Source organism: Cuculus canorus, chromosome 3 (assembly GCF_017976375.1).
Source record: "Cuculus canorus isolate bCucCan1 chromosome 3, bCucCan1.pri, whole genome shotgun sequence".
NCBI lineage: Eukaryota > Metazoa > Chordata > Aves > Cuculiformes > Cuculidae > Cuculus > Cuculus canorus.
The window spans coordinates 30,684,718-30,712,695 of record NC_071403.1 but is presented as its reverse complement, the minus strand read 5'-3'; the positions used below and the strand labels follow the sequence as shown (position 1 = coordinate 30,712,695).

The following is a 27,978-nucleotide window of genomic DNA, read 5'->3' as shown; positions in this document are numbered from 1 at the left end:
TGGCTGCACATGTGGAGAAATACATAAAGCATTAAGTGAAATCCTCATGTTTGCTTGATTTATTCTCTGCAGCAGACGGACTCTGGTAGTAGGAGGTGTAATTTGCAGCACATTAGCCATTAGCCAGTGTCATTGCTTGAGTGGGTGGTGTGAGTCTCTTGTGCCTGTACGGTGTTTTATTGCGCATGTGTCGGAGCCAGGCACTTCTTCCCTCGGTGGCAAGATGAATATTTTGTCAAGTGTTCTGTACTTAAAACTGTGAATCTGCCAGTTTTCAAATGGGTTATTCTGTCACATGGATAATGTCTAGAGTAAATGGTTTGGGTTTTTTTTTCTTTTTTCCCCACAAATCCTTAATGTTTTGCAAAACTGAATTGTAGAAGTATTTCACTTTACCTTTTTTATTATGCAGTCCCCTGAAAATGAAGTATGTAATTTGTGAGATACCCAGTCTGTAACTTAGAGCATGCAAAATTGTGCTGATGTTTCTTTTTGGGTATCTTGTGCGTGTACTTTTGGTGTTCAGCAGAGGTTTTCCAAAAGAGTCTTAGCTTGATGTGTCTCTTTTCTGTGTGCATAATTTCACTTGAGTTGCTTTTAGTTCACTTTCTTTTTCCAGAGGCACCTGTCTCCTGCCACATACCCATCAAGACTAATTGCACCATCTGGAAGACTTTCGTGTAGCTGTTACTTGTGCAGAATATCTCCTGGGAGCTTAATTCAGAATGTGAATGTGACCCCTGAAGCCATGTCAAGTAGCTGCACTGGTTTCTGGTATCTAAAGGATGATCACCATAGGCTTTATTTGTTTCAAGTCTAATGCAGTTTGCTTTAGTGTGGATATGTTACATGTCAGTAGCACACCTTCAGTCATATTTTTGATGGAATTAGACTGACTACTGTAATTCATAGAAAATCTTGTCTAAAATTACATCCAAACCATATGTAACATAGAGGCTCTATGATTACGAGTAGAAATGACAGACATGTTGCTCCTCATTATTACACGATTTCATTTATATGTCCTGTTCTTCCCCTCCCCACACACAGCTGCACTTCTGGTTAATAGTTCTCTGCTAAGAATTCAAGGCATTTGTTCTAGCAGTGTTGCAACTCCCCTGAACAGGTCTGAATACTTGTTTTTGTTACTGCTGTGAGACTGTTTGAGTGTTTTCAGTACAGGTAATTTTCTGCATCTGTTCCTCACCTGGTCTGAATCGGGTAAAAGCACTGCAATGCTTCAGTTCTAGTGCTGTCAATCTAGACAGAGGCTTATTTGAAGGCCGGCACTTTATAATTCTGTGGTGAATACCTTTCTTCTCTACTTCTGTAATACCCTGTCCCCTGGCAAGCTGTGGAGCACTGGGCATGAAAAAAAAAAAAAAGTGTTCTGATTGCTAAAAGTATCACCACAATTTGCTATATTTTGGTTTTTTTTAAAAAAAAGTATGTTATTCCTTTCTCATGGGATCTTGCATTTAGTAAGGCATTTTACCAGCACAGCTGTGTGAAAAAACCAAATTTTTCCTAAAATCACTTTTCTTTAAAAATAATGGAATTGTAGATAGTGTAAGGGAAATATATGTCTAACTTGTGTGCTTGTAAGTAATGTGGTTAACTGAAGTTCAAGCTAGAGAACTATTTACACCACCAAAAGAACCAATTACCAATTCTATATACAGCATACATACACACTATATATTATTCATTATATCTATTTTCTGAGGGTTTTTTTCCTGAGTAGTTTAGTGTTCATTGTGACTCTGACTTTGGAAATATATTGATTTTATTTTAAGTGTTGAAGTCGCTTGGCTGCATTCTCTTAACTGTGTATTTGGAGCCTGGGAACAAAAGGGGTATTTTTTCTGTACTTGGTGAGAGTAAAGATGTCCCTATTAACAAATTCACAGAATGCTGAAGGCAAGTAGCTATCTTCTCCTCTTTAAAATCCCTCACTCCATGTAGCCTTTATGCAAACTAGGGGTGGATATACAGGATGGCATCATGTGCTCCCGGGGAGAGTTAAGCCTGCCTGGGTTTGGGTGGTTGGGAAGTGCTGCTGGAGTGGTCTGCAAAAAGAAATCATTGCCTGCTCTGGGAAGTTATAGAGTATCTTCCTTTCGCTGGTTCTTATGCTGTTTTATGCAGGGTTTGTTTTGGTTGGGTTTTTTTAAAGCACTTTTGAGGATGGAAGAAGTGAGAGCTGGTGTCTCTGTGGCATGATTTCTCCTCGGGAAGTTATGTTTGGATCTCATGCTAAAATCTGTGCTGAATGTCTACTGCTAAAATATCGATTACCCATGTTCTCCTAACTTTCAAAAACATTTTAATTGGTTTATTTTAATATAGCTAGCAAGGTAATGTGTTAATTACTATTTGTATTTTACTGCTCTTTTGAGAGAGACTAACATTTAATTGCTTTACTGCAGATTAGGATTGGTGGCTGATGCTTCCTTTTGGCTAAATTTCAGCTTTGACTGTAAATGTTTGGTAGCCACTTGGTTCTTAAAACCTCAATGCAGTTGAACCAGATTCTGTTTCTGCCTGAGGCCATACACACTTTTCCTCTCTTTTGGAAATGTAGTTGATACCTTCTCTAACACCACAGCTGCCCACATTGCTGAGAGTGTGGGGTGTAGTGCCGCTGAGCTTGGTTTTCCCCAGCCGTAACTTTGCCCGTGCAGGCCTGCCTGTTCAGTCTTAGTGAGGCAAGTGGGATATGGGCATATTAGAAAGGCACAGAACAAGAAACCATAGCCTTGTTTGGCTCATTAGAACACATCAGAGCTAAAAATGTTGTGGGTTGTGGTAGATAGCCATACTGGCTTACTCTTAAGTTAATTGTTAGCAGTGTTTGTAGGCTGTAGCTACACCAAGAGTGAGCTCAGGGCTTCTCTGGAGAGTGAGGCATTAGCCTGGAATCCGTGCAGATGTGAGGGTCAAGTCCAGCAGCTGTCTGGTACCACTGACCTGGGTAGACCTTCTCATTCTTCTCCTAGAGCTTTTTGAGATGTGTTGTTGGGGCCATTTCCCGGCACTGTAGGAAAGGTTGTAAAGACTCAAAAAGAAAGATGAGTTTTGAGTTTTTTTCCCAGTAGCACAAGAGCTTTCACACAGAAGGGTGCTATTTAAATTATTATTTTTTAAATGTTTATGTCTCTGTGCAAATGAAATACGATACTGAAGGTATTCTTGCATTGTGAAGTGGTGTAAATGTAATGAAAATAGCCCAAATGAAACTTAAAAGTTGCATCTGCTGTTTTCTTTATTCAAATGTACTTCCAACATCAACATCTTAGATTTTCATTCAGATGTTTTGAAGACAGTTCTGTTTTGATTTCCTTCAGTTAATCAGGGCTAAAGTTATGCTCTGAAATAAAATTAGTTAAAGTACTTAATAATCTGTGTTGTAACTCTTCATATGATTTATTTAACAAATAAACATAACCAAAGATACGGGCTTTTATTTATTAGAATTTAGTTTATAAATTTAATAGCGCCTGGAATGTATTATCCTTTCTTCTAGATATTTCGCCTTGTCGATGAACGTAGAAAGCAGCTTGACAAGGACAGGAGGAAGAATACAGCTGAGAGCATTGCAGTCAAAAAGGAAAGCTAAGCTTGCTTTAAAACAAGTTAGTTTCCGAGATGCTGGTCATGTAGAATTGCTGTTGACATTTTTTTGGGGGGCAGTTTTCTTCCTTCTGACACGAGATTTAAAGATGCATGTTTGAAACAGTTCTCTTTTCTAAACAGCCCGACTCTGCTTCATTTATCTCTAACTTTTATATCTTTCATCAGTTTCTGCAAAGTCTATTCCTAATATACTTAGATGTGTTGTATGTATGGTGCAGTATGTTCATAACCACTCTTATCTAAACGGCTTTCTTTCAGCAGGTTATAGATTTTGGTTGTACTGTTCCTCCTTTCCCTTTCTTCTCTTGAAGTACAAGGCTTCTTTGGGGTTTTTTGTACTTCAAACAACAAAATGAAAGCTCTTATGTTCCTGTCACAGTAGATCACATTGAATTGTTCTGGAATACTCCTTTCATGACATGACATGAAATGCAGGACGTAATCTGCTCCTTGGAAATAAACAAGATTTAATCCTGAATACTTGCTTTTCTCTGCAATAGTAGTATTTCATTGTAACTGTCAGGTAAAGGATGACAAAAAAATCACAGTTAATAATTTCAGCTTATTTCCGTGGAAGTGTGGCTATTAAAGACTTGATGAAATGATGGCAGCCCGAGATCTGTCTGTCTCTCTGCTTTGGTATGACTGGTGAAAATGGATTGGGAAAACATGCTTTTTCTTCTTTCTTTTTTTTTGCAGGGGATTTGTGTATGATAGCCGAAATAATTTACAGATGCGAGGTTTGGTTGTATTGCTAATTTCCAAAGCTGCTGGACCCAGCACGGCAGATCTGTCTTTTCAGCACAACATGGTCAGTGGAATTTATTCCAGGTATGTTGTAACTTTCTTTAGTAAGGTACACCAAGGTACAAGTGTTGGGCAACTTCATGGTGCTGTTGAAGCATCTTAAGTGGCCTATTCAGCTGTTAAGGAAAATCACTACTAACCTGATTATAAGACTTTCTTCCTTAGGATTATTATAAGCTTTCTTCAGAGAAAAACATTTCCTACTTTCTGTATTTAGCTCTTATGATATCCATGCTTATATCTTAATTGTGGCTTTTGGACACAACCTAATTAAAAACATTTGGATCAAGATAGTTATTTGAAAGTTTGTTAGGAGGTAATCGGGGGGGAAAAAAAGTAAAGAGCCTAGAAAAATATTTTTTAGTAGAATATTTTCATTTTGAGTTACTCAGGTACACCTACTTGCTAGAAGTTTCAGAGTCAGATTACCAGTCTTGTGTAATACTAATTAGTTTCACTGAACACATAAATTTTGCTGTAGTGCCTTTGAAGGATATTTTCCCATGAAACGGCAGTGCAGGATAAAGTTTTTACCTCGCACGTGTCACAGCAGAACTGAGCCTACCACTAAGTTTCCTCAGGCTCTCACTGAGGTAATTCAGCTTCATCAAGCTCCTAAATATTTTTTTAAGTATTTGAACTGAATTACTTGATATTAGTAACAACAGCAACCAGAGTGGTTGCTCTTCTTTGTATATTTGACAGGTAACTGTTCCACTGAAGTAATAAATGAGATTTAGTTGAGAAATTTTAAAATTTGATTTTTTCAATCTTTTCGAAAAATGGTTTTGCTTGGTTGAGGGAACAGACTGTTGTATTTTCAATGAATTGTCTTTCTGGCCACTGTGATGTATTAAATGAAGACACACAAACTTAATAACATGTTTGTATCTTAATTTTTTAGGATTGTAAAATTGAAAAGATCAAACAGATGTTAAAAGATATGTAGTATCTTAAAATAACAGGAGGAAAACATGTATAAATGGGTACAGACAGGAATAAAATAAGTAGGAAAAAAACAAGGCTATAAAAGAGGCTTGTTATGGAGAGCTGTCCCCTTAGCTGTTTAATTCCATTCTTATTTTGTTTCATCCTTAATATCCCCTTAGGGTTGTAAAATTTATATTTATATGCAAATGATGCTGTATGAAAGCATAATTCTAGTTAGCTAATTATGGCACAAGAAGTATTTTAGTTTGTTTTGTAAATTATTAAAAAGTTTACCTTAAGTATGCATCATAAAAGGAGAGAAAAAGCATTATTTTTTGATAACTAAGTTCTTGAGTATGATGATTCTGACTGTGGAGGTAACATCTGAGCCTGTAAAGCTGCCGTTGGGAAGGTGATGAGTGGAAGTATTCATTAAGGAGCAAATCAAGACCTTGAATTAATAATGAGCCAGTTGGTATAAACGGACATCACTGGGACTATGCCAGTTCTACCAGCTGAAAATCTAGCTTAATAATCTAAGTTTGAACAAGTCAAAAGCCGTTATAATACCTACTTCAGAGTTGCAAAGGTACTCCAAATATGAAGCAGTTTTGAATACACCCACGCAGGTTCACTTAAGGTTCATTACTGTCTGCAAAAGTAATAACTACAGAGTTGTTAAATTAAATGGATTTTCAATGACTCTTTAAATCTGTAGCATGGTATAAGTATGAGCAAACTGGTGCACAGTAGGAGAATACTGATGCATTGTTCCGTTTTGTGCCAAAGTGGCCAGTTCTTGCCCTACACTGAAGTCACTGTGGGCTTTGACTTTGGTTTTATTTATATAAGTTACCTTTCCAAATACACTCCATTGTATAAAGGCAAGAGAACAGGCAGCTTGTAAAACTGTGATCTTAAAGGGTTTTTGTGATTGTTTTGTTTACTACAAATAGTGTTTTACAATCTGTTTTCTCCTAAATAAGAACAAAAGGTGATAGTTTTCCATTAGTACCTTTTTGTCTGCTATCTTGGTCACAGTGTAATTACGTACGATGTGTATATTAGACATACATATTGAAGGCAAAGTGTCTCCCTCAGTGATATGAAATGAAGAATATGCAACATATTCTTATTCCAAGAATATGCTTAATCCTTTATTTTTCATATAAGTCTCCAGCTTTGGAAAGTATTTTTTGGAAATAGGTTCTTGCAGATTTTCAGCTCAGCTGTAAACTATACAGCTCTTTTTGTTGCCATGCCATATAATTACTTCATCTTTATATATTATATTTTGCTGGAAATATTATTTCTGGCACTGTAATGAGGATCTTCATTGCCTGATACTTACGTGCGGTGAACTTTATATTGTGAACTGTTAGCTAGGATATGGCTCACTTGATTTTAGGGTACTTAGTAGTGATTAATTAATAACATTCCTGAAATCCGAGCATGACCTAAGTTGTTCCAGTACTTGTCAGTGATTGCACCAACCCAGTCTTTCTTTTCCCATTGTTTGTTTTGGAACCAGCTCTCTGCTCTCTTTAAATATCCAGCCCCGCAGTGGATAGGGAGGTTACATCAGGCTGCTATATCTGGTACTATGTTAAATGTACAATCTGTGACCAGGAGGTTGTAGCAGTGTGATAATTATTTAACTTAGAAACCACAAAAAAACATTGTGACTTTTTAATCTTGGAATCTGGCATGTTCTGCGTAACCTCTTCTCTCTATTTCATATTCTTGAATCACAATATAAGCAAGAAATACAAAGACTGTAATTAAAACAGAAAGACACCGAGAGCTGAATTTGGAATAGCTTTTTTTTTTTTTTTATCCTATCCTCCTGTTCTCTAGATGTGTCAATTTATGGGACAATTGACCTAAATGTATAAAAATAGATCAGCTAGCTGCTTAGCTGGCATCTGTTTTTTACTGGTACACAATGGAACAAAACTGATGCCTGCTACCAGAGAGCAATCTTTTCCAGAATAATGAGGATTACAATTTAGGTAGTTACAGGAACAGGGCTAGCATAGTTATATGGTGCTGCCTCTGGCCGACATTGCCTCCAGCTCTAACACTTCATAATTTGCAGGAGACGTGATCTGCCTGAATTAAGCTGGGGGCATGGGGGTCATTGTATGCAAGGATATCATAGTAACTGCTGGGTGCCTTATGAGCCATGCTGAAGATAAGGGAGGAAGCGTAATGAAAGCCTGCTTGGCATGCTTTACTCTGTACAGCCACCTCCCTATCATGTTGCCAGCACCCTGACTTTTTTCCTGTTGGCAGGGAAAAGAACCTGGCTTTACCTCCACCTCAGCACCAGTGATCCCAAAAGAGGATGAGGAGGAGAAGTAGCAGCATGATGAACAGCTCTATTTCAGCTACCAGACCCATTTCCTAAAGTTTAAAATTTCTGCTGCTCTCTTAGCCTTTAGGAAAATATTTCCTTTGCTACAGAAATGTTGCAAATGATGAAGTGCAGCGCTTACTACAGAGTGTGCAGGCAGTATCTTGTAAGGGTCAGTGCCATTGCCTCTACTCCAGCAAAGCGTGCATCCCATATTCCTTTGAAACTCCTTCCTGCTCTTCTGCCAAAGAGAAAGGAAAACTCACATTTAGGCAGAATCGAAGTAGTGATAATTTATCATGCTGCTAGTATCAGAGAACACCTTAGGTGTGACACAGGAGCCTAGGGCTTTATAAGGGCTTCATAATGAGAGCTTTGAAAAGCATTTCCTAACCAGTGTTTATACTAGAGTCTGATACTCCTCTCTGTTGCCTTCCTTCAGAGCAAAACTCGCTTGGATATCCAAGTATACAGCTTTCTTTTATTTTGCTGCTGGAAGTGAGGTTTTTAATTGAAGCTCCAGGATCATATGGCTTCTGAACACTTAGAGCTTTATGCTTCATCATTGGAACTAGATTCTTACAGTTGAAGATACCAAGGCTGGCTTGGTGGCTGGCTTGATATCTGGCTCACTAAATAGCCGAAGGAGTATTTTTTCTGTTCATGTGACAATGTCAGACACTACTGGCTGGGGGTTGAGGACTCTCCTTGGCTTTATACTGAGTAATGGATTCCTGACATAGCCTTTATATTGCACCTTAAAATGCAAGTGGCACCAAAGAACTAGACTTATGCCATGTCTACCCGGTCTCTGTCCTTGGCTTTAGTATAGCAAGTTATTTTCTTCTCTCTATCATATTTTGCATCTTTTTTTTTTTTTTTTTTTTTGGCCTTAGTGCCAGTTTCAAAAATACTCTCTAGTACTGACATCCATTGAGTTAGCTCTGCAGATTTCCTTGGATGCTTGTCAGAGATTAAAAAAAAATAATCCTTTTTTCAGTCAAATCTGCCTGTGCATTCACACTGTGGCGAATTCTGTGGTCATTGACAAGCAAAGACCTTTCTGTGCCACCAAACCCGGCAAATGTTTGTCTGTGTATTTGGAACAGAGTATAGAAAGTGCTATTTCATATCTATTCTAAAACCTGGTAAATCCAGCAAACATATTGCTGGATTTGTGCTATGGAAACAGGGCTCTGTTCATGCCTCTTCTACCTCAGAATGATGCAGCTCCAGGAATTCATCACTTACAAGATGAATGTGCCTTCATACAAGAAAGTGGTGCTCACTTGGATAAACTTGTCTCTGGATCAAAATCCTTCCTGCTGCTTGGAAGAGTGGTGGTAATACTGTAGTAACAGTGACCTGACTATGAACATATACTCATTTTACTTCATGTTTTAGTAATGATTTTGGAACCAGCATTGATGCTGCTTCCAACAAAAGCCTGATTTAAGTAGAAGTAATCAGCAGGTGCCAACTCCTTGTTGTGATAGGTCTTTTGATCATTGGGTTCTGGTAGTAATTCTTACTAAGTGCCCTGGGAACCCTTTTTTGGAGGTGTGCACACGTGTACAGGTCATACAGTCTGTTTTCCATGTTTGTTGTCATTGTGGCTATACCAAAGTCATCTTGTTCTCACCTTCTCTAGAGAAACATTGTTTTGCATCTTAAATGTCTCCAAGAAATACCAGTTCTTAACCAGCTGGTTAAGTCATCCATTGATTGCTTTTCCTTTGGATAATTCAAGTTGGAAGGTATCTCAGGAGGTCTGTAGAACAACATCCTGCTCAAAGCACTGTAAGCAGTGAGGTCAGACTCACTAACTTTCTTCACAAAGGTCAGATCTTTCAAGAACGTATTATTATTATCACCTTGTCAGGAAGACTGTTTTAAACAAATGAGCGAACTTTCTACCACCTGCCTTTAGAGTCATGCTCTGTGCTTAATGCTAAAGTTGGTGTGCATTTATGAATATGTAGCTTACAAGAGGCCACAGTGACGTTGGTATAATCTACCCTGGCAGATGTCCTTAAGGTCATTTGAGAGCTGAAATATCCAAAGAACTTTCCATCACAAGATTTTCAGAGTTAGTAACATGGGCTGTGTAAAGGCTTTCTGTGAGAAGTGTAAAGGTCTTGCCTGTCTTAGGGGTATGCTACCAAAAGTTGCTGTGTGTTAGTGGGGACACTAGGGATCTCTTCCATTTCTCATAGGTGACAGCTTGCCATCTGCAGCTCTGTCCTTCCTCCAAAACTCACGCCACGGCACGCATAACGGAGGTGATGCTGTGCTCACTAGAGCGGTCTGTAATTGCTGTATGCATTGAAGGCAATCAGGCTGCCTCTGGGAAATTGAAGCTGTGTGAATGATGATCATCAGACAACTTCAGTCTGTAAACGTAAATAGGGACTAGCGTAGTCGAAAGCGTAGAGGCTGTGTATGGGTTGTAGTATGCTTTTGAGACTTGCAGGCTGCACAGATTTACACAAATGGACATTGGTTTGTTGACAGTGTTTGTTTATGGTTGAGCAGGATCTAAAAAGGCAATGCTCTGCTTCGTGTATTTAGCATAATAACGTATGAGGTGTGAGCACGCCTTCTCTGGAGATGGAGAAAATGTAAAATGTGTTCCACTTTGAGTGATAAACAGAATAAATGCTCCACAAGAATGTGTACCTTGAGCTCTGCATTTCCTGAGGGCTTCAGTTATTGGCAAGGAGACTCTGTCCTGTCCTTGTGAATGCAACCAAACAGCCAAGAGATGATAATGCTGTTCCTGACTCAAAAGACTGTCGCGTCTTTAATTTGGGTAGATAACTACAATAGCAAAGGGCTACCTTCTGGTTTAGGAACAGGTAAATATTACTCTGGCAAAAGAGGTCTTCACTGCGTGAGCTGTATCTTCACTTGCTTGGCTCACCAGCAAATTCTTTCTACTGTAGACAAGCTTAAAGATGTTTATAATTTTTCATTTTAAATTCTTTCCAACTGAAATGTGTCTCCAAATAAATCTGTATTCCATGAATTAATAGTTCTATGCAAAGAAACCAGATAGTCTCCTTTTAAAAGGAAGAAAGGGAAGTGCAAATCCATTACAAAGCCTCTTGGCTAATAAGCCATGGTAAACATGAATAAATCTTGGTGAAGGTGAGATTAATTGTATTGTTATAGTGTAAGTGACAGTCAGACCTTGCCTGGCCTCATTTGCTACTAAATTTTATAAAAGCCTTCTTTCTACATTGCTTGGTGTAGGTTTATCTTTTTTATGTGGAAAAATTCTTTTTGGGTGTTATTGTAAATACAAAACTCAGATGAAATAAAATGAAAGAATGACCACACAAATTATGATACCGGTACTTACAAAAATACAAAGAACAGCGGTATGTGACTTCTTACCTCATTTCAGACCTTGCGCTTCTTTCAGTTTCTGTACTCTGAACTCTATAGTGTATTAACTTGGGAGATTGGATTTAACTGGTTGTTACTTTCATGTTTTGAAGTAAGTAAATGATGCCTATTTCATGGACTTCTGTCATGTGAAAAGTGCTTCTGTATTTGTAAGAACCTTTTTTTCCATTACTGCTTGTCTGAGTTTACTAGTAATGGAAAACTAAATTAAATTTACCTTGACCTGGTGCAATGCAGAAGGAGTGGCTGTGCACTAGAGTTTGGGAGACTTCATGCTGCATTGCACCCATCACCATCAATGATGTAAACCATGACAGAGCATATTTAGACAAAAAAAAAGAGAAAGAAGAGATGAGAAAGATGTAGTAAGACCGACAGTGTATGTAGGAACTTGGAACTCAAAAAAAGGCATAGCTTTTTTCTTTTGTCTGGTGTTAGGTATTCAAACTGGGAGTTTTAGTGCAGAATAGCTGTTGCACTTTAAATTCACACTGGCTTATTGCACACAAGCCCTGGGTCTCAGCTGCAGATATTGCAGAGATTAATCTTATTAATGGAACTGCTAATTGGTATTTGACTTCTAATTATAGTAACAATAGGCCATAACAATCAATCCTCACCTTTGCTGGGGCGCTTTAGGATTCTTTGTCATAAAAATGATTTCCTTTGTGAGTTACTGTTCTTATTCCTAACTTCTGGAAGGCTGGCTTTTAGCAAAGGTACAGTATCCCAACTAGCATGTACTTTGAAAGCTTAGCTAATTAACTGGTAGAGAAAATGTATGGTCCTTAAATATTCAATATCTAAGTACATTAGGAAGTGTGATGCTCTTGACAAAATTATTTGTTTGAAAGATAATAGGGAAAGTATCTCAAAATATTTAGCAGTAGTGTCTGTTATAATCTTTACGAAAAGTATAATTTTGTTTCCCAGTCCTTAGTACTTTTCCCCTAGCTTTTAGTAAAAGGAAGTTCCAATGATTATTCTAAATTATTCTATTTATGTTTTGCTCTCCAGGATAAATCCTCTGAGATTCTTCATCTCATTTACAAGACAAGTCTCAGGAGATGAAAAGCACATACAACTTGATTACATATTCCTATTGATCATCTTCCACCCACAACACTAAAAATCAACTCCAAATACAAATCTAACAGTATTACTAATTCATTACAACCAGTACTTTTCTTCATTAACTTTTTTATTGTTTTCAGCTTACACAGCATGTGCAAATACAGCAATTACGTGTCAAATAAAAAGGACCTCTCCTTATGCTGTAGAATAAAATCAAAAGGCACTGCATTAAAACTAATCAAAGACTGCAGAGATATGGACTCAAATCTTGTTCAAAAAAAGTCTGTTTAGCACTAGATGGCTGAGCAAGGTAAACTCAGTATGTACATTGCAGAGAGGTTTTGGTTTGGTTTGTTTTTTTTAAATCAAGTAATTATCAGTATCGGAGAAAGCAGAGTAGGGATAACTTACCTTGAAGAAACCATAATGCTGCCTGCTATCTTTCTGTCCAGCCCACCCTTTTCTTGTGGAGCTTCCTCCTCCCACTGCTTGTGAAGTGAGTACTGGACTGCCAGAATGTGCAACATAGCATACAAAACCAGTGCAGCCCTGAAGAAATTCTCCAGTGGGTCAGGAGCGGCTGTGGGAGCAAAAGCGTCCTGCCTTCACCCTACTGGAAACTTTTCAAAGAAAGGCCAGGTGACCTCTGGGTAGCAAGACCTAGCAAAACCTTCCTGGGGCATCTGTGCATCAGAGCAGTCCACCAGAGCTATTATTTGGTGGTTTGCTGTAAAATCTTTCCCTTGCAACAGATTTCTGCTTCAGAACTTCCTCATTTTCTTTAAAAAAAATTGAATAGTATTTGTGGAGAGGAATTTCCACCCATCACATAATATCAATCCAATGCTGTGTTGAAAGCGGACAGCTCTAGGGACTGCTTATCCTTCAACTATAATGTCAGTATGACCAACTTCTTCACAGCAAGTTCTTCAGAAGCTGTGTCAATGTCATTTATTTGTCCAACAGTCCCAAAATATCTCCCATGCTTTTCTATCTGTTTAAGTACCAGCTGTCCTCTTACCAGGCACAACCTATTAAGTTCTCCCTTGACAAATTTTACACTGCAATTATGCAACTTAAACACAAATTTCTGCAGTACTTGAAAAATTGTAGCAATATAAAGTTAAGTAGTACAAAGCTTACTGTACCAATTAATTTAATCTAGTTCAGTCAGTACTCTGATATAATGTAACTGAAGATATTACAAAATTTTTCACCTGCTGGAGTGAAGTAGGGGAAGTGGTCTTCATTATACTCCACAACAAGGTGTATTTAAAAATATGTACTGGTCTTTGGCATATTTGGAAATGTATGGGTAATATTTTATTTCTGTGGTGGTAACAAATTGTTTTGGAGTTGAGTATAAGTAAGAGTGGGCGTGACTTCTGTTGAACGATGCCCTTTTAGCTCAGAAGGTATTTTTGCTTAGATTTCATGAAGCTGTAAACAGACTATACAAAATCCATTCCTTTCCACTTCAAATAATGGCATGTTAGAAACAACATAGGATCATTAAGGTTGGAAAAAAACCTCTAAGATGAACTCCAGCCATCAACACAACACCAACATGCGTACTAAACCGTGTTCTGGAGTGCCACATCTACATGTTTTCGAACACCTCCAAGGTTGGAGACTCCACCACTTCCCTGGGCAGCCTGTTCCAATGCTTCATCACTCTTTCAGTAAAGAAATTTTTCCTAATATCCAACCTAAACCTCCTCTGATGCAACTTGAGGCAATTTCCTCTCATCACTTGTTGCTTGGGAGAAGAGACCAGCACCCATCTCACTACAACCTCCTTTTATGTAGATGTAGAGAGAAATAAGGCCTCCTCTCAGCGTCTTCTTCTCCAGCCTAAACAATTCCAGTTCCATCAGCCACTCCTCATAATACTTGTTCTCCAGACCCTTCACCAGCTTTGTTGCCCTTCTTTGCGCACACCCCGGCATTTCAATGTCTTTCTTGTACTGAGGGGCCCAAAACTGAACGCAATATTTGGCACAAGTCCAGTGGTGAATAAAGGGGCATGATCACTTCCCTGCTCCTGCTGGCCACACTGTTTCTGACACAAGCCAGGATGCTGTTGACTGTCTTGGCCTCTTGGGCACCCCGATGATTCATATTCAGTCAGCTGTCAAGCAGCACCCCTGGGTCCTTTTCCATTGGACACCTTTCCAGACGCGCTTCCCCAAGCCTGTAGCATTGCATAGGGTTGTTGTGACCAAAGTGCAAAACCTGGCACTTGGCCTTGTTGAATTTCATACAACTGACCTTGGCCCACCAATCCAGCCTGTCCAGTTCTCTCTACTAAGCCATCCTTCCCTCATGCAGATCAACACTCCCACCCAATTTGGTGGTATCTGCAAACTTACTGAGAGTGCTCAATCCCTTAATCCAGATCACTGATAAGGATATTGAACAGGACTGGCCCCAACACTGAGCCCTGGGGAAAACCACTTGTGACCAGCCATCATCTGGATTAAGCTCTGTTCACCACAATTCTCTGGCTTTGGCCATCCAGCCAGTTGTTTAGCCAGCAAAGAGTAAACCTGTGTAAGCTGTGAGCCACCAGACTCTTGGAGAATGCTGTGGGAGACAGGCTTTACTGAAGTCAAAGTAGATAACATCCACAGCCCTTCCCTTGTCCACTTGGCAAGTTAGCTGGCCATGGAAAGAGGTCAGGTTGGTCAAATTGAACCTGCCCTTCATAAACCCATGCTCTCTGGGCTATTTCCTCTGGTTGGCCTGCACTTGCCTGGTGACCGCACTCAAGTTGAAGTGGTCCATAATCTTCCCTGATACGAAGGTCAGGCTGACAAGCTTGTTGTTCTTCAGATCCTCTTTCCAGCCCTTCTTGTAGATGCATGCCACATTGGCAAGCCTCCAGTCATCTGGGACCTCCTCTGTTGAGCAGGACTGCAGATATGTGATGGAGAGTCGCTTAGCAAGCTCCTCTGCCAGTTCCCTCTGTACCGTCAGTACTCTCTTCTGGATCCTGATCATGTTGTACATTAAATGAATGAATATTTCTTATCACTTAACTGGTATCTGGCCTTTAACTTTCAGTAGATTTTCATGTGGAATTTGACAGCTATGAGATGCTTCTAAATCACACAATAATAAACTCTGCCTCCCTAGCATATTAGGCATTGTGTTGCTGGACAGATAAGTTTGGTTATTTGTAGTATATTCCAGTATAAAGGTGCACACGTGAGTACATACAGCTAGCAAGTAGATAAGGAAAATGCAAGGAAATAGAGAGAAGTCACTACTTGCTGTAGTGCTATAGCCAGGATTGTTCAAGGGAATAAGAAATTTTCTTTGGTATGCAAAACAGGAAGAGGCAGAAGATTGCCTAAGGACCTCTCATGTGTTTTTTGTTGTTGTGGTTGGACAAAGAGTTCTAAGTTGAATTCTGGCAAAAATGTTGGATCAAAAATTCTGTATTTAAGAAACTTCAAGGGGCAACAGCTGGATTGAGACAAACAAATTTTTGGACTAACTGCCTTTGAAGTAGACATTGTGAAATAAAAGTGCATGCTAACATCTTCATATGGTAGATCATCTTCACAAGCGAAGTGTCTTTCTGTTTGATGCAGTAGTGTAAGAGAAATTACTAAGGAACAGCAGCAAGAACTAATCTGGTGGAAATGACTCATTAGTAAAAATGAATCATCTTTGTAGAAACATTTTCAATGGGCATAAGATAGTATTTCAGTAGATTGAAATGGAGAATATTAGTCCTTGTTATGTTGTACCTTGGCTATTAGAATAAAAGGAAAGTTAAATTGTTACTTAAGTTAAAGGGGTTTAGGTATGGATGGATTGCAGGACTAGCAAGTACAGATTTGGTTGCATTCTGACTTTAAGTTACTAGAAATATGTATGATGGTAGAAGAGGAATAAGTAGTTACAGGATTAGGGGTAAAGATTTCAAGAATATGAATACAACATGATATTGTAATAGTGTTTCATTTGGGAAGGTGCTTAGGCAATCAAAAGAGAAATTGGAAAGATAATATGTTTTTTTAAGGTTTGCAGCCATTGAAAACTTCTGAATCAGCACTGTCAGCATGATTATGGAGCATCCTCAGTACACAGGAGATGTTGGGAGCTTGATTGCCCAACTCTTGAAGTCTAATAAAGTATTTGGAGTTGTAGTTTTTAATTTTTCCAAAGACTTGGACAAATTTGTGTATGTTTTTGTGGAAAGAGAAGATGCAGCCAAGTAAATTATTCATCTCATATTTCCAGAAAGGGCAGAAACATAAGAGAATTTCAGATACTGTACAGTACTTCTGATTCCTTGCTCATAATTATGTTTCACCAAAACAGTGTTCTGTGGAAAGCTTACTTCAGTCTCTTATAGGTGGAATTTCATTCTGACTTCTGATATCCATGCAACAAAATCAGTACAAAAAGTTCAGCTGAATTCATGTGCTGTTCTAATCAGCAAATTGAATTTTAGCTAAATGACAGTAGTGGCTGCAGTCAATAAATGATCCTATTTTGTGGACTTAGAAATCCTGCAAAAATTATGTTTGTTCTTGAAGATGGTTTATTAGCATGTAGCTGTCTCGCTACCATCACTCACTTGGGGTTAATGTTGCTTGAATTGGTTGATGCCATTTTATCCCTTATTAAAATGTGTGGATTGAATCATTCTGGCATGAAGGGACCAAACAATGAAAATATGAGATTTTTCAGAGATATATTATGGAATTGCTGTAAGTAAAGTAAAAATAGGTGGAAATTGTGCTAATGGTATCATAGTAATAGCAGGGAGGTTTTTTTTTTTCATCAAAAGACACATTTTCTCAATATCACACAATACTCTATTTGCATAGAATATATACTCATAATAATGATAAAACTTTGCAGGCGTCAACAGCACCAAATGCTTTTTACTATGCTGAAATGGTCCTAGAAGCAGCAGTCGTTTTCTTGCTCCAAAAGGTTTATTATCCTTTCCCTGCTGGCAATTCTGTCAACACACCTGGTGTAAGGGGGCAAGGTCTCCAAGAAGTCTGCTGTCTCCCTTTAGCTATTAGTCTTGTTCCTTGTACGTGGCAGGCAATATCCATCTGCTGCATACTTCTGCTTTGTGAGAAGCAAAAACATTACTATAAAAAAACACTTTAATATATGGTATTAATGTCCCTATCCAATTCTGAGCAGGGAAAGTTCAGGAGGGGAGAGGAGAGCAGGTGCGATAACCATACTTTTAATTGCTGACTAATATAAATGAAGTTATAGCTGTTCAGAATAGGAGGAGTTTCCTTAATAATATGAGGCACCTGTGGTTGTTCAGGCAGTGTATGTTTTGTTTTGGTTTTTTTCCTCTGTGAGTTGGGTATTTATTAGTATTTCAGAATATAAAGCGTGTTTATATAAGCATGTTAAAATTGCATATATTTATATGTATAAAATAGCCCTCAACTCTATCTGGTACACTGTATTCTGGTGATTCAAGTCTTATGTTTGAATGTATTTTCCCTGCGCAATTAGATGTATGAACAATCTATTCTTTTAACAGCACTGCTCATTTATCAGGTGTTTGTTCTTCACTGCATAAAAAAGGTTACCTTTTCTCTCTCATACAGAGATTCCATGTCTTTCAAGTGTCATTACTAGCAGAGCTTTAATGTCAAGGTTACTGCACCTTGACTTTCAGCTACATTGAATACAATTATAGACAAACTCTTCAGAGATATTTCAGAGGAACACTTGGAAGGAGAAGTCGTGCTGGCGGTCTCTGCATACTTGACACTACACAGTAATGGCAATTTCTGTTATGTTGGTTCAAACTGTCTCCCATAGTCATTACAAATAAAATGAGAGCCATGCTTCAAAGTCTGGGAGGTCTGAGAAACACTTATATAAGGTGAGAGAAAGTATGTTTACAAAATTAACTGTTAGTAGCCTGTTCCTTCCATTTACCTGCAAGTGAGACCTTTTATTTCCCTTCATATCCTTGCAGTTGGTTGGTTTTGGTGCAAGTATTTAAATATTTCAGTTATATAAAACACAGAGTAGTCAAAACAATTCTTAAACCATGATGTGAAATTTGTTATGGAATAGGTGCATGAGATATAGTTTGAGGATACTTGTTGTGAAGGACCTGTAGAGCAAATCTGGGTAATCCTGGATGGGTGGGCGTCCTGGGTGGTACCTAGTCATTCCATAAGCAGTCTCGCTGGCACATGCTGCCTCATAAGGGAAGTACCTTGGTCATTTCTGTAACAAAATATGTGATTTTCTCCATCATCATGCTCCTTTTAATTTCTGCTTTGGTGACCACACTGTCATCCAGTCCATAAGTTAATCCTTTTGTTCATACCTCATCTTTTCAGTTTTTTCATCAATATACCTTGTTCAGTACTGAGTCTTTCTGTCTTTCCTTGCATTGTGCAACTTACCAGCCCATTTTTCCCAAGGCCATGCTACAGCAGCTGTTGCCAAAGCTTTTGATCACCTCCTATCTTGCCTTTTTTAGATTCCCGTTCACAATACTTACAACTTGCTCGCCTCAGTAAGTCAAAAAGAAGACCTTTTTGCTAGCTCCATTTTAAACCCTCCTTTTAGATTGCTCTTCTTCTACCTCATCAGGTTCAAATGCTTTATTTTCACCTTCAGCATTTACAAATGTAGTGCTCCTGCTTTAAGAAATCAGAGGTGGTTCTGTTGTTTCTAGACTACTGGTAGTTGTGCTGACATGGGCTTGTTTGTGATCAGCTTTCTTAGAATTTACCGTTGGTCTTCCATTTTTTAATCAACATTAGAGATTTTAAACCTACTATGAATTGTTTGGAAACTTAGCATGAAAATAGCTGTACAGAATGAGTCGGGTTTGCATTTGTTTCACATTGCGTAGGTTTCATATTTATTTCATATTTCCTGGTGTCTGCCTGCAAAAAGGCTACCTTGCTAGGGTGAGTAGTTTTGTCAGTGATAAAATGAACTGCACAAACGGCAAGTAGTAGAATGAACTTCATGCAAAATATTGTTGATACAAAACTGCTTACTGCGTTTAGTTACCAGAGTATCTGTTCAGTTATCGTAGACTTGCATTACTTGGAATTAATGGAATTCTTTTTGATTTTGTATTTTTTTAAAGACCCCATTAAATAAGACACTTTTTTTAAATCTTTATTAATTGCAAATCCCAGATAAGATTTGTTTGCTAGTTGAGGTAGGAAATTATTTAGATAGGATTCCCAGACTGGAGACTGCTTCGCATTCTTTAGCCACTGACTGAGCATTCACCAAATAGGCAGGAAGTCCAGTGCTTGGCTCCCTTGAGTACTTGAAAGGATGCAGATCACTAGTACTCCTCTGTCTGGAGTATCAGCAAAATCCCCTTCACACGCAGATATAGGACACTGAGGACGGGAAGGCCTGAGGGTGTGATGTTGTTTCCTTCCCAGTAACTTTGTGGAGCAGGAACTGGAGTCCAGGTGTCCCACCTTTCTCTTCCATGTCTCCAGGAGACTGACTGGTTTTTTTTCACTCTTTTGCCATCTGGCTGAATTAGTAACTCATTGGCCGAGGAAGGGACGTGTAAGGGTACCCTGGCCTTGTGAGCCAGGTGGCTGCCTGATGCAAGACCCAGATTTCCTTGTGATGCTCTGCACGCTTCAAAAGAGGAGCTTGGTCTGAAAAGCTGGTTCTATTCTGTTGTGTTGTCAGGTGACACGTTCAGTGCTTCAGTCCTCCCTCTCACAGTTTTTTGACTTCCAAATACTGGCTTTCACTTAGAGTTTGGGGGACATTGGCATATTTGTAAGCGATAAATGTATCCTTGCTTGTGCTGACAGATGTTCACATTTGCCCTGTTATATGTCTTCACCCACATATCTGCTATAAACACAGAAAGGCAGGAAAATAAATGTCACCAACAGTCGTTTTCTAGCTGGAAGTAAACATATACAGCTGGGTCGAAGGGTACTTCGTATCACACCTTATAGGTGTTTTCTCAGAGACGACACTCCAGCTACTTGAGACAGCTGTTTTTCCAACCTGCTGTGAAGGATGATCTGCGTTTTGGACACTTAAATATTTCCATGCTGTTAAAATAGCAAATTGAAAAGCAGATGAAAAATTTCAAAGCTAAGGCTGAAAGTTCAGTTTCAACTTTGGGCTTTTTGTCACAATGTAACTTGTTTTCACTTAGATTTATTAATTAATAATACAGAGATTGTTCATTTAAAATAGACCGTCTTTCTTCATGGCAAATGACAGTGAATGTCATTCTTTTTAGCATTGTATATTAGGTAATAGTTGAGAGAATAATAGATTCCAGGGACCTTTGATCCACCATCACTGTACAATAAAAATACAACTTACTTTTTTTCCCTTCTGACCATAATGATTTTAACCTTGTGTACTAATTTGAATGGGCTTGTGGAGGCAGAGTCTTAAATGAGACACAAATGAAGGAAAAATTGCTAATGCTGCCACTGTATATCTAATGAGCACTGTGTAATAAACCATAACCTCTTCAACATTTCTGTGGAAAATGGCATGATTATTTTGGATGGCTGGCCCTTTGTGTATGGCTCATTACCATCTGGCATAATGTGTATTGATATAGCCTGTAATTGTCAACTCTTATTTGACATGCTGGCTTTAATAAATGTGACTTGCATGGCTAGAACCCCCTAATGGTTATATGGAAAACTGTAATTAAAGAAAATATGTATACTTAGGTAAAATACACACTCTTGTATACATAAAATTATTTTGTAGATGGTCTCTGTTTTTCTGTATCTTCTGTTCTTTGTGGGAATACTTATATATATTCCTAGGTTAGTACAACACCAAATACATTGCATTACCAATGTGGATACCTAAATCTGTAAGGACAGACATGAGTCTTGAATGTAGGTCACTTCCTCTTGCAGAACTTGCTTAAAATGAATTTTGAAATGCTTATTCTTTATGTGCAGTAAGATAGAATTAACCTCAATATACCTGTGGTTCCCAGCCTGGTGGTGGCTTTGGGCGCTCCTGCACTGGGAATGAGAGATAACTGTAATGGGCAAAGTGGCTGTGGGTTTATGTGTCTCCTCAACAAGGTGGCTGAAATAATGATGCAGATTTGCAAATCCCAATGCTGAAAGCATCTATAGATCCTTAAGAGAAAATTGGATGCTGGCCAATAGTAAATTTTTGGATACAGGGACCAGCACTAACTGCTGCTAAATCTGAGTTGTCCTGTTTATTTTCTGAAAAGTTTCCTTCCATTGGCTTTACTGTTCATGAATACATGAATAACTGAGACATCATTTCACTAGTCAGATTGGCTTGCAATAAAAAACAGGCTCTAGGATTTCCCCAACTGTAATCAGGAGTAATACTTGTGCTTAAATAGGATTTCATCAGGTATTGTTTTCAGTTGTCCTATTATCACAAGTGGTATTCCCCCGGGCTCAGTGTTGAGGCCAATTCTCTTTCATATATTTATCAATGATCTGGACCAGGGGATTGCGTGCACCCTCAATAAGCTTGTAGATGACTCCAAGATTGGCAGAAGTGTTGATCTGCTTGAGGGTAGAAAGTCTTCCCTGGGGGTTCTGGACAGGCTGGATCAATGAGCCGAGGCCAACTGTATGAGGTTCAACAAGGCCAAATGTGCATTTGAGCCACATCAACCCCACACAATGCTACAGGCTTGGGGAAGAGTGGCTGGAAAGCTGCCTGGTGGGAAAGGACCTGAATATGCTGTTTGATAGGTGGGTGAATATGAGCCAGCAGTGTGCCCAGGTGGGCAAGAAGGCCAACAGCATTCTGGCTTGTATCAGAAACAGAGTGGCCAGCAGGACCAGGGAATTATTGTGCCTCTGTAGTCTGCAATGGTGAGGCTACAACTTGAACCGTGTCTTTAGTCTTGGGCCCCTCACTATGAGAAAGACATTGAGGTTCTGGGGTGTGTCCAGAGAAGGGCAACGAAAGTGAAGAGTCTTGAGAACACATCCTATGAGGAGCAGCTGAGGGAACTGAGGCTGTTTAGCTTGGAGAAGAGGAGGCTGAGGAGAGACCTTATCACTCTCTACAAGGACCTGGAAGGAGGCTGTATCAAGCTGGGGTTTGGTTTCTTCTCACAACTAGCAAGTAATGGGCAAGAGGAAACGGCTTCAATATGTGCTAGGAGAGGTTTAGATTGAATATTAGGAGAAATTTCTTCACTGAAAGGGTCGTCAAGCATTGAAACAGGCTGTTCAGGGAAGTGGTTGCATCATGATCCCTGAAGGTATTTAAAGGACGTGTAAATGCGATTCTTAGGGACAAGTGGCGGACTTGGCAGTGTTAGGTTTATAGTTGGACTTGGTGCTCTTCAAGGCTTTTTCCAACCTAAACTATTCTGTGATTGTTGGAGAAAACATCAAGTGCCTTCACCTTATTCTGCTCTGGATTTTCTTGGGTTCAAGCTTCTGGATCATATTTTATCTTCGATTGATAATCTGACTATTTTCTTCTCTCAGTATTTTTTCTGTAGCATAGGTGCTTAAATCGTCTTTTAATGGCTGTGACCAAATTAGTCTACAGATTTGATATCGACCTTCTCTGTACATTAAACAGATCTAGTTTCTCACTTTGTTTTTTTTTTTTTTTTTTTTTACTCTGATTGTTAGTGTTACTCTTCTCTAAACCTTTTCCTGTTTTCCCAAATTCTTCCTAAATGAAGTTTGCCTATCATGGGAAACCCAGTCTTGACAGAAGCACTGCTTCTGCTGGTGTTCTTATCTTAAATCATCTGTGGATCCCGTTAGCCTTTTTGACCACAGCAGTATCTCCTGTATTTTAACAAGTTGTTTGGGATGATTTATTCCTTCACCCTCCTTCCATGGTGTTCCAGATCTTGAGTCTTTTCTTTCTAAAAGAGTCCCAAGTCCTGTATGTACATTGTCTGCTATCTGTAATTCTAGAATTCTAGCTGAGATAATTTGACTGATTATTTTTTTTTTTTTTTTTGCAAGGCACATTTGTACTTCAGTAAAGCATGTTGAACTAGGTCAGTTGATTCTGGATGATATTGAGGATAATTCATTCTCTTTGCTGTTTATCAGCTATGTCGTTCCATTTCTGTTGCCTTCCCTCCTGACTGCAAGTTCTCTGGACCTACTGACTATGAAATCTTAACTACTGCTGCTGTTCACGAGGATTGTTATTTACTACTGAGCTACAAGAGCATACTAGTTAAGTAAATATATTGCTAAAAAATGTAACAGGCATTCTGAAATCCTTTTGCTTTTGTGTTATTATGCTTCTGCCCACCCTTACCTAATGAACCAATGCAGTTCTTAAAATTCTTTGTGGTTTGAGGGTTTTTTGGTATATCCTTTTTAAATTGCCTTTGCCCAGCTTCCTTTCCATCTGTGCAGTTCCTCTTTCCTTCCCTTATCAATTTTCTTTCTTGCCTGGTTTCTCTGATTTGCATTTGTTGCTATCGGTTTTTCAGTTTGAACTAGAGAAGGAGGGAATTATAGTTGGTTTGGCTTTGTCTAAGCCATGACTTTTTGCTTTTTGTTTTGTTTTTAATCAGCTTAATCTTTTTAACTGAAGAATTGTGCCTTTTTGGTTATACAGCAAAATATTCTCGAATAGTTTCCAAAGCATTTCACTTTGTTTTTCTGTTTAATTTATCTAACTGATTCAGCTTGTTTTATCATTATGTTTCTTGTTTATAATATTATATGCTTATGAATATTATGTGTTGTGTTTATAAAGCATGCTATTATTCTGCCTATATTCGTATAACAAATGTATTAAGATCATGTTCACTTGTATCTAAGTTTTTAGTTCTGATATAAATTCTTTGTAGCAAATTAAAGTTTTAATAGAGAATTCAAGTTGAATGCAACATTTCTTGAGCAAGATTTCCTTTTAGAAATTCAAGATAGTGTCAATACATTATATTGCGGATACACATTATTCAAAGTAAATTCTCATGTAGTATATGCATCTCTATTTACATAATGAGAAAAGTAGCTCTTTAAAGAAGTAAACATCTTAGCTTTTGGTGTGACTTGATACAGTAATCGATATGGTCTACATAGCTGTTCATATAGTCTATAGCAGACACCAACTAGGATTTCAACTTGTTTTATTTATTAGAAGTTTGAGTCTTGATTGCCTTATAAAAAGACAATATTACATTTGACAGCTTTCCTTCATTTTGGAAATGTGAACTGTCCTTTTGGGATAGTCAGTGATTTTAAAATGGGAATTGTTATCCGACTTTAATAATGCCAAATTTTAATAAATTTGACAATATACTTACAAATTAGTAGCTCTAATTTTTATTATTGATTTCTTAGTGTCAATGTTCAAGTAATCCAAGAAATCTCTTTTTCCTGGTATCTTTTTTTCTTTACATCTCCAGGTGAATACTCTTGTTTTTTCTCTGATTTGATTTGTTAAATTAAGTAGCCAGACCTCCTTTGGAAAAAAAAAAAAAAGCAAGCCATAACACCTAAGCTGTTTGTTTGTGTAAATAATGGCTCATGTCTAAAGTCTACTTCTTCTTCCCCAGCAGTGTAGAAAGAGTCTCTAAGAAAAGGAGAAGCGATTGATGTCTCCCTGTCTAACACTGTCCAGGGTGTATGAAATCTGTAATAATTGAAATGGGATGTGAAGATATTTAAGTTTCTCATATCTTTGTTTACGAGGTTTAAAAAACATACCTAGGCTTGCCACCATGTCTCATGTCTGGTTTGAGGAATGCAAATGTTCTTTTAATACCTGTCCCTAGCAAAATGTCCTTTACATCCTCCTTGCTATAAAAGCCCTAATATGACAAGGACTGTCTTTATGGTGAGTGTATTGGGATTCTTACCTTATCAGCCCTGCCTGCTCCTCATCTATTCACTCAGCTGGATTGTGACTGTTTTTCTGGATCTTACTATAGTTAGGTATTTCTTACTGTGTGGCCTCGCTCTTGATGTTCTGTTCTTTATTGGTCCCAGCCTGGATGTCTGCCTCCAAGTCCTAGAAAAATTGGTTTGATTTATTGATGCTGGTGGTATTCTTCTACTGGCATCTCTGCTTAATGTTTTCTTTTTTAAACTGAACTTTACGGTAGTGATTCTTAGCACATCTTTGTCTAGGTTCTCTCACCTGCTTCCCAGAATTGATGCTTTTCCTTCCAGGCTGGGAATATATTTCTTTTAGCCTGTGTACTTTGAAAGGGGAACTGCCAAGGTGGTGCCATCCAGCACAAGAAAAATGTGCTGTGCTGTAGCTTGTGGTAACTGTTAGTTTGCTGGTCGCTGATGCCAAATAAAGGAGTGAGCCAGACAGAGCCGCCAGACTCTGAAATTTACCAGTTAAGGTTTCGTTTTGCTGGGAGATGATGTTGCAAATCCGAAGACTGATTCCTTGCAGTCCCGGTGCAGCATCTGGCTCCAACGTTTGAGGGCTCCTTGCTACACTTAGTGATACAGTGGTGGCCATCTTTGCATATCAGTAGCACTGTTTTGGAAACTGATACAAATTGATTGAATTTCATATTGCTTTCTGGAGTATGAAGCGGGAATTAGTTGTTCTGTGGTAGACCTAAATTAATTATCAGTGAAGTCAAGACTGCCAAACCCCATCTTCTTCATTCCTGCATTAAGAGAAGGAACATAAGCCTGACTTCATGTGCCCCTCTCCCTCCCTGCCGACCACCCACAATGCTTAGGGGAACTGGCTTGTTGAATTCGAGTGAACGTCTGCCCACTAAAAGAACAGCAAACATTTCCAAATCCTATAATGGGCTGAGGGAAGAGCTTACTGAGACAAATCAGGGGAAAAAGAAATTACACAGTATTCAGTGGTGGGAAGATACAGAATGAAAATGTAAGATCTTTTCAAGAATAACTAAGGAAAAATAGATGAAGGAATATAGGTAGAAGTTTAACTTCAAAAACTTCGTGATGCTAGGAAGGGAAGGAGATGAAAGAGGTAAAATGTAGTCAGTTTAAAAATAAACTGATTGACAGAAATGAAATTGAGCAGCATAGTCGATAAACTTAATAGAATTAATGTCTTTCAGCTTCATTTATCCCTCAGGTGGAAGATGCCCCTACAGTGACTCAGAGACCAAGACAGGAGGAATTACAGAAATCTTAATCTCTGACTTTGTTAAAGGATAGCAGTGGGTAGATATTTTCTGCTGGATAACAGATACGAGTCGTGATCATGCCATGAATATTTGGTGCTGTGCTTAAGTCTGCTGCTTTATCATGAACATGTGTCCTGTTAGTGAAACCACAGCACCTGCCAAACATGTTGTGTTTTAAACACCTCCCATCCCACCCTTTAATTTCATGTAAAAGAGACTGTACACAGAAGATGAGAATGAGACTTTCACTCACCACGATGCTATTTGTTACTCAGTATACATTGTTTCTTTAATCATGGTTTTATTAATCATGATGTTGACTTTGACAGCTGAATGCAGAGAATAGCTTGTAAAAATCCCAGCCCTTTCTCACTGTGTAACTAAGTGGATGATCTTGGCGCAGCACAATGCTGAGGGCACACAGGGTGAACTTAAATTTCATGTATGCACTTTATTGTCTTTACAGAAGTTTTTCCTTCTGTTCACAGAAAAAACGTAAAATCTGTTACCAGGTTTTGCCCAAAATTATTACTTTAATTCTTTAGTTAATGCTTTTTTATGTGTAGTTTTTTCACTAAAGAGTTACTATTTCATTATTTGGATTCACAGGTATATATATACATTATTATAGTTGTTGCTAATGTGGAATTGTTGGTTGGATTGGTTTATGTATTTTTTAAAAAATCTTGAATGTAAGGTGAACAAAGCTGGTGAAGGGTTTAGAGGGAAAGCCATATGAGGAGTGGCTAAAGTCACTTGGTCTGTTCAGCCTGGAGCAGAGGAGACTGAGGGGATACCAATACCTCATTGCTTCCTCACAAGGTAAGGAGGAGGAGCAGACGCTGATCTCTTCTCTCTGGCAACCAAAGATAAGACCCAAGGGAATAGCAGTCAGATGCACCAGGAGAGGTTTAGGCCTGATTTTAGGAAAAGGTTCTTCACTCAGATGGTTGTGGAGCACTGGAACAGGCTCCACAGGGAAGCAGGAACGATGCCAGACCTAACAATATTCAAGAAGCATTTGGACAACACCCTTAGACACATAGTGTGACTATTGGGGATATCCTAGGCAGGGACAGGAGTTGGACTCAATAATATTTATGGGTCCCTTCCAACTCAGGACACTCTATGATTCTATGACAATTCATTGCAAATTAATCCTTTGCGTATTGAGGGGAAACCGTTGGATTGCCAGTCACAGAAAATGTTTGGATCTTGAGTGTATACTACAAGTTGCTTTAATTCAAAGGCTTAATGATAAGAGTTCTGAAAGAATTTTTGATCTATCAGTTCCATGTCTTTGTTGAAAGAATTTTTGATCTATGAGTTCCATGTCTTTGTTTACTGCAGTTGCTTCCATTGCTGAAAATTTTAGAATATGAATTTTTGTGGCTAATTCAAGTCTTTCATCCATTTCTGTGAAATATTATGTCTATTACTAACATTTTAAATTATTAAATGATTCTTTGCATAACCTATCATCCTTTGAGAGGGCCAGTGTATTTCTGAAGGTTAGCTGATAATGGAAGGTAAAGTGACTCAAGTTTTCTTGCTGTTACTGAGAGGTGAGTTTCCATCGCAAGTATTGCGGAGGAGTGCTTAAGCTGAAGTACTCTATTGATCACAGCAATACCGTTGTGCTATTTAATGTTTCTAT

General features: G+C 38.5%; 1 protein-coding gene across 1 annotated transcript in view; it reads left to right on the top strand.

Moving 5' to 3' along the window:
• The window catches only part of PDSS2 (decaprenyl diphosphate synthase subunit 2), a 125,670-nt gene that overhangs the window by 45,413 nt on the left and 52,279 nt on the right, over positions 1-27,978 (top strand). The window contains exon 2 of the mRNA XM_054062830.1: positions 4,336-4,467. Coding sequence (XP_053918805.1) covers positions 4,336-4,467 — 132 coding nt within the window. The remainder of the gene's footprint in view (positions 1-4,335; positions 4,468-27,978) is intronic.